The following is a 14,418-nucleotide window of genomic DNA, read 5'->3' as shown; positions in this document are numbered from 1 at the left end:
TTTGTGGTAGAAAAAAATAGCAGAAATATTTTTCTGCTGTTTTCCCAGTGAGTGCTGTGCTCATGGCATCTCTGAATAGATATTCCCGTTCAGAGACACAGTAAAAACCAGAGTGTTCTTGCCCTTAATGCATCTCAATCCCAAACTTCTGTAGCATTTTATAGGAAGAGCATTTCTATGGATAAGTGCACATATGCAATTAAGCCAAACCAATTATCTAATCATTTAACTGAATTATCATTGGGGATTGGCAATCAGTTACTCCTGGGAGATGTGAAACGTTTCTGCAGATGACCATTTAGCAATACTCCAGCCTAGCAAGCCTGCTCTTCGTGCAAGTAACACCTTCCCCCCACCTTGGTCCTAGCAAGATGATGATAAAACAGCTGACAACCAACTGCAGTAAATTAGTAAGTCAAAGAAGTCAGTAAAACTTTGCTAAACAGCTCGTCGCTGGAGTAGGTGTTTTCCCACACGCTGTATGTTCTGAGTTCACTATAGGGATGAATTTTTCCCGTCGGATATACATGGAGCCACTGGAGATTCCATTCCTGAGTAAGGATTTAACTACTCCTGGAATAAGCATTTAACTACTCCTAAGTGCTGCCATCTGATTGTCACAGAACCTGAATCCATTTCTGGCCCAGGTCTGAAGTCGACTTGCTGTACCATTTTATATACATCTTACTGCATCTTCTTTATTGCAACAGTTCTTTGACTGAAAGCAATTATACTGTTTTGTTGTCTTAACAATACTCTTTGCAACAAGCTACTACTCAAAATACACTCCTTAGGACTTCACTGAGTAACTTATTCATGACTTGGCAGCCATTCTATTGACGACAGAACATATCATTACGTGAGGCAATCACTACAGTTCCCATCACCAGCTTCCTTTGCTAGGGCACGAGCAATCGTATTCCACAAACTTAAAGTAAGAACCAGAACACCACTCTCCAGTTCAGAAATTCAGTAGTACTTAAGTGATCAACTAAAGCTCTCTCTCAAGTTACCTTTGGTAAATAAGGTACAATGACAGTTCAAAAACTATTTCTTTTAAGTTTCATCAAGAAGAAAAGGACAGTCATTTATATTTTAAGGAACACAACCTAGTAGCAGAGCAGAACAAAACACAGAGATACTATCTTTGGTTTAGCTAAGGAAAGCAATTTGCATTGAAAAGTAAGTTTTCAGTGACTATGGTTGCTGAGAAGACGACAGCTGAAAGGCTCTGGACTGTTTTGGTGTTTCATTAAACAAACATGACTTGCAGGCGAGCTTGAAGGGTCATCATGCTGACTCTTTTCTGCATATTTTCAGGCAATTAATTTTGATCCATGTCTAGTTCATTTACCATAAGTATTACACTGATAAAAGACAAAAGTTTAACTAAAAATTATCTTTTTTGGATAATTAACAAAAGTCCTCACTTGCAATAGAAAGCTCCCAGACCTCCTTGATTATATTAAAAGATATTGTGCACTAGTTTACAATATAAATTGTTTCTTATTAATTCAGTGTTGACCTTGAGTTAGTTTATTTCATGTTAAGCAGACTGAAAAGCAAAATCCTACCTTGCATCTGGGGAGATGTTCACTAAAGGTTTAAATGTCTCTTGCAAATAAAGCTCTGTGTACAGAAAATTAAATATACCGTTACCACTTTATTTGAAAACATTAGCTTTTTTATGATAACATTTTATTAATTCATCCATACAAAATTAAGGAGAAGAGAGAGCAATATACACAGTTACTTTAGATATTCTACCACTTATGCACATTCCTCTATATTGGCATTAAAAATAGAGAAGTTTTAAGAGTGGGACTAAAGTGGTTACCACCAGGGGTCACTGCGCGACAGTAAGTAATTCTTCACCAGTTCCTTTCATGGGAGGTCTGCTGCATACATACTTCTATATGCTATATCATAGCATATAGTCTATTTTTGCCATAAAGCTTCCCTGCTTTCTAGTCACCTCACATAATTCACTCCGGCATCGTTTGCTGCTCATCCATCAGCTCATGCAATATGTAGGGTCATCTATTCATTCTGCATCCTGGCTCCAATACGTTGCCATTCCACATATACTCATCGACTCTATGGCCATACATTAGAAAGTATATAGATAGAGAAAAGCTAAGTCTATGATTGATTAAAAATCCACTATACTGAGAAGCATTAGAACATATTAAATTATCAACAAGTAGTAATTCTTACCCCTCCAGGTTTCTATCTTGTGCTCCTCCAATTCATAAATCTGAACCTACAATGGGTAGAAAGGTTAACCTGAAGAATTAATTTTAAACCCAACATCATTAACAATATTATAAATATCTGAATAATTACATTTCCTTGCAGCAATCTAACAGAGTAAGAAGAGCCCAGAATAACATGTCTCGGCAGTAACAAGAGGAGTAGGGTGTAATCCTGCTCAATGCAGGGTACCATACCAGACCCATCATCTCAGGGGACTGGAGAGATCTTTTACCTGTCTAGGTTTGTTGTCTAGATCTCTTCTAGACTCAAAGCCATCTCTCTCCTCAGTAATATATTGCACCTTAATTATGCCAGAGCAAACCCTTTGATGATTCTTCACACTCAAACCAGTGAAAAGCTCACCCTGATCACTTGACGCTGACAGAGATGAATTTCACTGTTCCTCAATTACAAAGAAGCAAGAGCACTTGGTTTAGTGCTCAGTTCAATCACAAGAACCAACATTATACCGCTCCCCCTGCTCCCAAGTTTAATAATTTACTGATGTTACATTCTTCAAATGTTTTTGGACACTGCACCCAAGCCATGCGTGCTCTCAGCATTTCTCCTGTGCAAACAGCGGTGCTCATCTGACCTGTGTTCAGCTCATCCCCAGGACCAAATAGGCCAGAAAAAAGTTACCAAAAAGTTGTTTTCTGCTGGGTTAGCTTCTTTAACTGGCTCAAAAAAACCCCAGGCAAATGATACTGGACAAAGGATGGGGCAAGTCTGCAGCTTTTGATGGCTGCTTATCATCAGATCAGTGTGGTGTTAACATCAAACCACCCTCAGGAGTCCAGTCTTCAAAGTTCTTGGACCACACTATAGGGAGAAACGGCCTGAAGGCTCTTCAGTCATTTAAAAATATTATCTAATACATGAACAGCAACATGCTGCACAATGTATGTGATGTGATACATTTAGAAAAAAATGACTAAAATAATTAAAAATGTTTCTTTTAGCATAATTTTACCTATTAAGACTAGAATATTCCCTGATGGAACTTTTTTGGTTTTGATAGAAGACTGCATCCATCACTCAAGTCAAATGTCACTTCTCAGCTATCCCTCCCTACTGCTGCCATTTTAAGCACAACCTATGGAATAGGATGTTAGACAACGTAAACAGGAGTGACAACAGTCAGACCTTAGGGACATGAGGGACCTTAGACCTTACATGGAAAAACTGGTAGTATTGAGATTGAGGATCATTACAATATGGAAACCACTTTAAGGAAGTCACCAGCGTGCAATCACTTTTCATTTGCTTCTCCCCCTACTCCTTGTGAATCCCCAGGAGAAAAAAAATATATATATAAATTCTTTAACAGAAAGAAAGGACATTGCACCATATAACGGGCATGTGACAAGAATTTCACCATAAACTTTAAAAATTAACATTAGCTGTGTGAAGCCTAATGCATCACATGAGCGCTTCATCCAACTCTTCTTGATTTTTTTTTAGCTAATAAAACATAGTACATATGTTTTAATTGGTAAAGGGGGAATTGTGATTTGACAGGAACAAGAGAGGGATGTAAATGTTGGTATGAACATGCAAGCAAAAAAATTTCATCAACTGACTGCCAATGGGATTTTTAAATTACGGTTAATTGAAGCCAACAGATCTCCAAGTGATTGTGCAAGTGGGCCATGTAGCTAAAATATTTGCATACATTTAACTGGTTTAACTTGTTCATTCTACACCATCACTCCAAGAACAGAGTAACCTTTTAATGCATCTGAGCCTCTGTAAGCTGGTGTTCTGCTGAACTCTGCACACTTCACAACAGCTCTATCACGGTCATGAGACAGAAAAGACTTATAAACCTGTGAACCACACATAGCTACAGACTTGATTTTTAAATACGATGAACTTTTTAATGTAACTTCAAGATGTTCCCCCCCCCAAATGCTTTTTGGTTGATATTTGCCATTTATATAGAGTTCTGATTACTATTGAAATATGTGCTTCCAATCAACCTGAATACAAATACATACAGGGCTCATTAAGTATTTTCCTTCATACTTTCAATGTCACATCCAGCTTTTAGTAAGTACGTTATGCCAGGTCCTTCATCCCAAATGCATTAGTCATTAGTTGCAATACTAAAATGAAGGCTATCATTATGGTAAGCACCACACAAAACATCATCAATGGTAGTACTCATTGAGGAAATGCCTCATGTTTATACATGTATAACTGAATAAGACAGAGTATGTTACCTTCATGGCTAAAGCTACAACTGAACCCAGATACCCAGATATCATTCTAAGACCTTCTTCACAAAGCCACCTTATCTTTCAAAAATATCCCCCCAGGGAGTACACCCATGACATATCAAAGCTTCCAAAGACACTACTGCTACTAAATCAGTTTGATATTTCAGTTTCTGTACTGCATGGCAAATGGTAAAAGTACAGCTTAACGTCATACTTACCATTGGAGACTTATAGTATCTATGCAGTATGTTAATGAAATCTGTAATTGTTAACATTCCTGTAACAAGGGACAGATAAGAAACAAATTTTTCAGATATATACTGAATGTATAGAACTTCCAGGTATTTTCTCTATTTGCATTCACAATATATAATTATTCACAATATAGAATTTAATAAACATTAAATCCATGTAACACAGTATTTGTATTGGGCAGATCAACAGTGGAATTCCGAAACTATGTATTCACTTTCACATTGATACAATACTTCAGAATAAAAACACACGTCTGGATTAATGTTCAAAATTATAACCTATGTGCTTCTCCTTTCAATGTGACCCGAAGAAAACCTGGAATCCACCTGTATCGACCCCAAAAGCGTGGAAAGAAAAGAGGGAGTCTAGAACATATTTAAAGGTTGGAGGTGTATCCTTGTCTTTTTTTGTTGTTTGTTTTAATAACACACATTCCCATTAGGACTTGCCAAGTCAAGCAGACTCTCAGACTCAAATGAAGGAACACTATAATCCATTTTCTTGAATACTGCTTACTAAAGAACGTAATTCAATTGTTTCCACAGTAATCCTCAACAGCTGAATTGAAATGTGACTTTTAAAAGAAGAGATACTACATCCATAGTTTATACATTTCAACCACTAATACCAAACTATGTAATATAATATTATTAGTTTAGTTACCTGAAAATATTAATCTTTTTTGAGCTTTCAAGTTCTAAATGTGAGAAGATGTAATTGCTCCACTGTTTACTACTCTTACATCTAAACTGAAGAAACTAAGAAATGGGGAAGGGAAAAATTAATCCACAGGTCAGCCTTAAATTACTAAAGCTTGTAGACAGAAAATGAAAATAAATATGAGAGCTTTCCTATGATATACTGCATAGAACTACTGTTCTCCCCCCTTGGATTTAAACTATTTTAAGAAATACTTTAAAAAGCATCTACCATTCATTTTCAGGAATCCTCACTGCATATTCCAGGTCACAACAATTACATATCATATTTATAAGTGGCACTATCACCCTGTTTTCTAACCGCAGAGATCTAGTCTTAGAACATTATTGTTGTGGCAATTAATGACATTATTTTTTAAAAGCAATACACAGATCTAAGGCTTTTCTCCCAATAGGGGTAATTTCTGTAGCATTCAACATTCGCTCTGGTATTTAAGGATTTCTCAGTGCACCACACTGAGAACATGCAGAGAACGACATGCTCGTATCGCATGTAAATTAGGATCCTGTAACATTAAATTCTTTTTCTAGTACCTATGTTCAAATTTCCTTTTGGTGATCATTACCTTTATTTTTAAATACACAGTGAAATGCACATATTGGAGACGGAATTTCAGAAGCCCAGGACCTAGAAGAACCATCACGGTTCTCAAAGTACAGTGATGCTATGAAAATCAGCAACATCTCATTCCTCACCAGAAGGAAAAAATAAACCTTTTTTGTCAGTGCACCTCTAGACCACTTTCTGCAATAGTAAAGCACCCTGGAAATTCAAGTAATGAGCCATGTTAGAACCACTTACCTACAAAACTCTGTTTTTTGCTCTCCCACAGTGGAGCTGCTCTCACACCATTTGCCACCAAGGCAAAAAAGGCTTTCTTTACCTGCAAGAAGAATGAACCACTCAGCTTTGCTCTTCATTGAGCATACCAAACATCAACAGGTTTCCCCAGTTACTAGGACAAAAATGCAGTATAAACTGGTAGCTGATGTTCAAAATGGCACAAAAACTACACATAACAATTCAAAACTTTAAGCCTTTTAGTTCTAAAATGGTAAAAAGCTTAGCAAAACCAGATCTGTTTTTTTTTTTTGTTAGGTGAATATTCTATGTGAAAGCCTCTGATGAACACGTAAGCTGAAAAGGTACGCTCACTAACCCCAAATTTATTCCTGTTTGCTACCATCCATAAAAAGTTGTATCCTCCAAAATGATGACATTTTTTAATAAATCTGTAGTTAACATAATTATCACAAGTGCCCAGTTTACAGATATAGCTCAACATTTGAAGACTGTACTATATTCCAGTCAATGTTCACTATACCAACAACTGCATAGAAGAGACTGAAACAATAAAAGTTTCATTTCCTCTCCAACTTTTAGACTCACAATTTCTACAAATTAAAAGGGATTGTTTGATTATTTTAAACATGACTGAAAGTTAAAAGGACTACCTAGCCTGTTTTGCCGCTCAAGAAACATAACCAAATCTTTTCGTTTAATTAATTAACCCTCCCCAATTTCTGAATCAGAGGTTATAAGGTTATAATGTTATTCTCGAAAGAAAATAAAAACTTCCCTGTGAACACGAGTTCTTTGAAGCCTGAAGCACAGTCAGGTTCTGCTGCTCCTCAAAGTCTGATCTCTTGATGATATGTTTGAACATGTTATCGTCCCTGTCCTGCCCACACTCCTAAATAGTCTTTACATGGAAAACGTGATACAGAAATGATGGTTCTTGTCCTGGCACAAAACTAGGACATGGCCAATCTATATCTCTGCATCCACGAAATTGCTCCTTGGTCCAAATAACATGATTGCAATTGCTTGATGACCACAATCTGAACAGACCGTGATTACACAGCGGTATCTCAAGTGTCTACTTTAAGTTACGTGCCAAGCGGCTCCTCTCCACAGAGTCAGGAATAAAAGGCTTCACAGTCAGGGGAATCAGCAGCCAAAAAAAGGGCCGAAAAAATACGTAGGTAGGAAAAAAAAAGTAGTCTGCCATTGTTAGCTACATCCTTCTTGGAAAAGTTTGCAAGTCCATCCACATGATAGTGAGTGTCCTATGATATTTGACAGAACCTCCATTTAGACTGGACTTAGTGTTATAGTGCGGCAGTTTAAATTTCTAAAAGTTGGTAAGACTTCTACTCCGTACCAGAACACATCACCTCTGTCTACACTTCAGTAATTCGCAGTCAATGTTTCAAATACCTGGTGTTATCCTATTGTGCATGAACTCCAATCTTTAAGATTAGACTTCTGAAAGCATTTCGTATTTCTTGTGACCTTTGTGCGGCCCGACTGCTTCTCTCTGACCAGAAGAACTAATCTACTCTCCTGACCTCAGCGATGACAATTCTCCTGACTTCACAGATGCTTCTGCTATATCATCAACAAACAGGAATAATGATCTGCATAACAACCACCAACCCTAAACTGGATGAAAACTGAAGAAGCCACATAGAGGAAAAAGGTACTCAAGACTACAAATAAGACCATAAGATACAGACCACATTGTATTTATCTAGAAAATGGCTAAATAAGAAACGTCTCAGAGGTAGTCATCCACTTCACTGACACAGGTAGGAGTCAGGTAAAGCAAACATTACCAAATCCACCCCAGGAGCATATTAACTCTTAACTAAGACTGAAACCACACAGAAACCCTCCAGGCAGACACATGAAGTGTTCCGCCATCACAGCATCACACTTGCAGTTAACGCGGTGAAAACAGCAGTGAGCTCTTTGGGGAGTAGACAAGAGGCAGAAGTGAGTTCACACAGACTAATTCCACCTTGGGGCAAAGTAAGTTCTGATGATTCTTCAGCAGAGGAAAACCACTCAAACTGCCTCCAACTGAGAACCTTCAGCTTTGATATCTTTCTGTAAGAACAGCTATCACATGAGGTAAGAGTCACCGTCAACCTATGTCCCAAGTCTTCCACAAGAAGTGGTATCAGAGCAATAAGGTAACAGCTAATGATTAAAATGAAGGAGGACAGAGCTCTTGTCCAGACAGTAACCATGCAACAAAACTCCACAAGCAAATTTACAAACTCCGTCAGTGATAACCTGGAAAGAGAGCATGTCCACAGTAGAAAAGACGTGGGGAGCCAACTCCAAGACTTCAGTCAACCTCCAAACTCTTGCTACTGCTTCTTTCTCAGAGAGAGTAGCAGCAAAGAACATCCAGCACAACATTCAGATAGGCGAGATGGTAAAAATCAAGGTGTTATTTTAGATTCAGACATGATACTTCAAGAAAGACAACTCCAAAAGATAGACTAGGCAAGAAGCTCAACTTGTAGACAATCTAGAAGGAATATAACGTTTCCTCAAAGAATCGGTTCTTGCCTCAATTCTGTTTGATTTATTTGCAGGTTATTTGTCTCCAATAATCTCAAGAATCTTCTGCTAGATGGCACCTTGTCTAGCTTTAAAAGACAGATTTTGGAAAAACTGAGGGCTGCTGAACAGATACAGCCACTGAGATAGCTCAGACTTAAATCCTTCATAAAATATGATGAGTTCTGCTTGGGTATTAGGATACTAAACATTTGACATAATAATTCACTAAAATTTAGTAAAGAAATACTTAAACTCATCCCTCTGGGCTGTCCTCCTAGACCACAGCTTAAGTGACATTTCCATTGTTTTCTTCAGTTTTTATAGTAGGAAAAAACCCAACAACTTCATTCTTATTTGCTAAAACTGCTTGCAAGCACAAGCACACACTCATCCCCTCACACTTGCCTTTAGTTTCTGTGGTTTACCAGTTCCAGTGGCCCCAAGTACTGCTTGGTGGGCAGCCAAAGCACCGGGGTGTGGAGCTGGGCTTCCATCCAGCACATTTAGATGTTTTGGTGATGTTCATGCAGAAAATACCCACAAGGACCTTCCTTTCCTATTATATATAGTTGGGAGCCTTTGAAGATTTCTACCATGTCCCATCTTTGGGCCTCCAACAGTGCTTTTAATTCTTGACCCCACCAGCGTTGATCTTTCTCTGATCTTGAATGCTGGCTGGCCTGACCCTCACAAAACCATTGATCTTCAGCCAGAGCCCACAGATTATTGCCATTCAACACCACGTACAGTCTTTAAACAAAGCACTTTTATTCTTATTAACCATGTCGTGGTCTTAAACACAATGTGCCCAAATTTAGAGGTTGTTCTGACATATATGTTGACCTTGCATATTCACCACGTCTCTCTATAGGCAACCCTGGGAAACACTCATTCGTGGTGCGACTCAGCAGCGTTAGAGGTTCAGCTGAATCCCACAGATGCCATTTCCCCCCCTCACTGACTCCAAGATGTTTAGATATTTACAATTAGATGAGGAATCCTACTTTTTGTGACTACTTGTCTTCTCTGATATTCTGCTCCTTGAGTAGAAGGGTCGTTTTATAGCAAAGGTACATAGCGAGTAAAATCCTACGTGTATTACAGATCACCTCACCAACAGCTGCAATGAGCACAACAGGAACAAGCTTTTCTTACTACAGAACCTCATTACACTGACTGTGAATACACTGAATAAAAGAACAGACTAATTTAGGTTAGACAGGGCTTCTGGAGATCATCATTTCTGCAGACCATCCAAATATTTCCAAGTCTTAATGAAGATGTAGCCTCTTCCGATATAACAGTCATTACCAAGAAAGATTCCATTAGACCAATACATAAGAAGTCTTGCTTTGCAGGTTATCCGATATTTGGAAAACCTTGTCCCTTATGGGGTTAGTGAGCTCCAAAATGGCTTGACCACCAAGCAGCAACACCAGAAATAGTAACAATAGACAGAACTACAGGATTTTTTTTCGTGACAGGAAATACTACAGGGGACACTCCTCATTCTGATACACCAGAGCAGTAATCTCACACGGTCTTGTGGAAATGCCCTCTCACGTAAACACCTGTGAATGAGAAACATCTGAAAGTAAAACTGAGGACAAGCTTGTTTCCAAAAATTCAGCGTGTGTACACACACACACTTTCACCTTGTTTTACCTAACACTGTGTTACGAAAATTTTCATTACGTGAATAAGAGACCAGTGGATTTCAAACTTGGCTTCAGGACTGTCCCAGAAGGTAAGGAGGGTGATGGCGGCTGTTGCAATCACAGCTCCTGGTACAAAGGGTCAGTCCTGAGCGGAGCAGAGAACTCTCCTGTGCTGAAAGACACACAGCTCAGCACCATCGTCTCAATGCCAAAGTTAACTTGGAAAAGCTGGAAGGTAACAGAAGGAAGAAACATAGTTATGGAACATCTACAGAACTGCCAGTGCCAAGCAAGAAGATGATGCAAGAGACTAGTAGCCTGGACAGTGTTAAAATATCTGCCAGAACGTTTTTAGTAGGGCTGCCATCCAAGGGCAAGATAATAAATGTGCACCTCTCTTGACTCATCTTTCCCGGTACAAAGCAACACCAAGCCACTAGCTTTACTTGCCTCTAAAGCCCCTCATGTAACCCCAAGAAATATCTATTCTATCAGATCAGAATAGAAAGGAAGAAGCTCCTGCTTTTATTTTTTGGCACGAAGCTCACATACAAGCAGTATCAGACACACCTGATCATTGAGACTTTTATAATCTCCAGGTCCTGATGGATGCTCAAACAAGAGCTACAACACTCATCATCATTTTCACTGAATAAGTGAAAATGTCATTCATTGTCATTTTCACTGGACAAGTTCACAACCTCCTAGTCTTTTCTCAGGATGATGTTTAAGGGCTACAAAACTTAGAGAGAATGCAGACCTCAGAAAATTCCCATGTGGACAACAGTATCAAAACCAAACCTTTCAGGCAGTCACTGAGAAACAATAACCCTTCCTAGCATAACAAAATACAAAGTTTGATATGTAGTTGAAAGAAATTTGCAAGAAGAAGGCATTCAGTCTTAGTAAATTGGATAGGAACAGCTGAAGAAGTACTATAGAAGGTTAAACTCATATACCCATATGCTCACATGCTCTAAGTACGAAAGAGCAAGGCACAGGAAGCCTTCTCAACGGGTCCCTTACAAAGGGGAAAAAGTCTTCCATTTTCAAGGGATAACAGCATATATATATATATTCATAAGATACACAAACATGACAAAGTGATTCTAGAATACAGTCTTTATTCTCACCATTAGAGTAATAAGGCACAAGAAAAAGTCACCTTGAGACTTTTTAGAGGCTAAACACTTGAATTTCAATAGTTCTTAGCCAGCAAGGAGACCAAGAGCAGTACAACTGGTCTCTGTTGTAACAGGAAAACCATCAAACCTCTACTGTGACCTTTGTACTGCACAAAAACTGGGCAACCTACACTTTACTGCCTTGGTCTAAATGTGTTTATGAGCTGAGTGACTCTCAAACGCTTTTGATGTGAAAATGTGAGGAATAGGGCAATAGTTTCCAGCCTAACATAAACAGGACTATATTTCTTTGAGTAGCAGGGCAAGTTCTCTGGCTGCCCAAATCTTGGCAGATCTCTAAGAAAGGAAAAAAAAAAGGAAATAATGAAGGGTCCAAACTATTGTATATGAGAGGTAAAGCCAGATGATCCACCTGCAATAAGACAGGTTTATAAAGAGTCTCCCCTGCTAACCCCTCACATTGCTAGGATTTTGGGTAGTGCTGCTTCTGTATCGGAGGCTGTAAGGCAGATCTTGTAGAAGGAATTAGTCCCTGGTTTTATGTACCTGTTTGACAACACAGCTAGCAAAGCAGCAAAACAAGGTAACTACTGGAGTCAGACTAACACAGTGTCAAATAGGGTGCAAGCTCACTCACACCCAGTGAGTTATAAACCTTCCTTATCTGAAAAACACTCTTTAACCACGACTGGAGGTGCTCACACTGGGTTTTTCTCCTTTATTCACTCCCAACTTCTCCTGCAAGTCTTCAAATCCCAGGTAATGCAATACAGTCCACTGAAGGCTCACCACCCAGTGTTCACCTCCACAGTGACTTGTGGTACAGTATTTGGGAACACAGCAAAACCACAATGCTAAGTTGAAAATACAACTTTGGCACAGAAAGCCCTTTGGCTAACCCTCTTCTTCCACACTATCAGCATGATCTTCAAAGGATCTATCTTTATGGCCCCAAAATTTTTGTGAACGGATCTGGAATCAAGGACTCCAGTGTGATCATTGCCTTGATAACGCAAAAGCAGTACAAGCAAAATATTCTCCTAATACACCAGGCACTTGTGCTTTGAAGCAATTCACACCCAGATGGCAATGATGTTTAAACACCTTCAACTGAGGAGAAGGTAATTCTTCCCAAATGCAGGATCTGAAGCAAAGGAATTCAGGGAGGTAGACCAATTTTCCCGAGTTCCTACATCAGCTTTCCAAGCGGTCACGAGGAAACTGAAAAACACCTCTCCTAACTTGTCATCTAGGGATGACGCCTACTATCAAGAAACAGGTAAAGATCTCACAGGAATTGCTCTCTTTTTAAAGGGTTCACTAATTGCTTTGTCCTTGTTTTCCAAAAAGTGGCCAACAAAACACTGGCAAGGATATCAAACATCAACTTGCATGCCCATTTTTTTTTTCTTCAAATAAAGCTGTAATGCCCAATCCAGACATCTTTTTAAATTACAGAGAACTACAGGTACTATAAAGGAGCTATTTTGAAAAGTTAAAATCCTCTTTTGTAGTGCATATATAGAGTTCAGTGTTTTTATAAATTGGCTTGTCTGGAGGGACTGAACCAGTATGCAGGACTACAACCAACCATCTCGGCATGATGACTGTTGCATTCAAATTTATTTCCCAATTACTTTCTTCTTTGGTCTATGAATTTGGTAGAAACATTTCCTCCTTGAAGGTCTATACCTTTAAAAAAAAGACTACTTAAGGACCCAAACATAAAGACTTTTGCCTAGGGCGAGGGCCAAGTAGGTCTTGAAGAGAAGAATTTCCTCCTTTACCTTATCACACCTTCAAGTAAAGCAGAGAAAAATTGAACAAACCTGTTATGACCTGAGAGGCTACATTCGCTTTCACATCTGAAAAACCCCAATCAAACATCCACAAGCAGCTCCCCTAGTTCATGTTGAATTTTGGAAAGTTTACATTAAACAGTTCTCCCTTCACAGGAGGTGGAAAGGGAACTCCTGGTGGATGATGTGCTACTAATGGCCATAGGGTGCTTAGTAAAATTTAAGTACTGATGGAGTAATACCCTTCAGACCCAAGCCAAACCCCAGAAATAACAGGTTGTGTCTTGTCCTGAAATCAGGCACATGTTCTAGATTTCTCGCCAGAGAGCAGGTACTATGTCCACGTGCAGAAATCTTCCCCGCACCACATCCACATGAAAACATCCCAATCCAACAGAGAACACCAAGCGGAGACCTTAATCGATACTTTATGTCCATATTGTAGCCGGCAGTTAAGGGCCCTCCTTCTCCCCCTAACATCACACCTACTGATGTAACCAGGAGTTCTTCTAGATAGCAGCTGGTCCAGTATTACAGTCAACTCTTATTCCATTTCAATAAGGTGCTCTGCTGATACTTAGTTCCACCTGCTGTTTGAGCTGAGCCTAAGCATTCTAGTCAAAAAAAAAAAAAAAGCACAGCTCTCCTCTCTGAGAAAAATAATAATATTTTTTAAAAATCACTTCAAGCCAGAGTTTCTGCTGCTTGATCTCATGCCACAATGCACTAAGAGTAAGACATTAGGTGAATGCCATAGGCAGAGCCACTGGGAACAGTTGCATGGGGAAGGGTACAGAAATTCTTTCATAGGTTAAGATCTTATCAGAAAAAGTGGTGGTGAGGTTGGGAACACATGAAGAATGATGCATGACTTTCACTCAGCCAAGCACAAATACCTTCTACACCCTGTGTAGACCAAACTTTTTCTGCTTAATTGGTGCAACAAACTCATTATCTTCCTCCAAGATCCAGAAATTATGTTTCCTATTGGTTTTGAGAGCTGCAG

The 14,418-nt window shown here is 39.0% G+C and overlaps 1 protein-coding gene across 5 annotated transcripts in view; it reads right to left on the bottom strand.

Annotated features, from left to right (window-relative positions):
• The window catches only part of PRKAG2 (protein kinase AMP-activated non-catalytic subunit gamma 2), a 224,238-nt gene that overhangs the window by 10,348 nt on the left and 199,472 nt on the right, over nt 1-14,418 (bottom strand). For all 5 annotated transcript variants that reach the window (XM_082044012.1, XM_082044013.1, XM_082044015.1 and 2 more), the window contains 4 exons: nt 6,255-6,336; nt 4,697-4,755; nt 2,218-2,263; nt 1,575-1,629 (listed from right to left, as the gene is read on the bottom strand). In XM_082044012.1, coding sequence (XP_081900138.1) covers nt 1,575-1,629; nt 2,218-2,263; nt 4,697-4,755; nt 6,255-6,336 — 242 coding nt within the window. The remainder of the gene's footprint in view (nt 1-1,574; nt 1,630-2,217; nt 2,264-4,696; nt 4,756-6,254; nt 6,337-14,418) is intronic.

The sequence above is a fragment of the Streptopelia decaocto genome, assembly GCF_964273445.1.
Source record: "Streptopelia decaocto genome assembly, chromosome: 2".
Taxonomy (NCBI): Eukaryota; Metazoa; Chordata; class Aves; order Columbiformes; family Columbidae; genus Streptopelia; species Streptopelia decaocto.
This window is presented reverse-complemented; position numbering and strand designations above follow the sequence as displayed.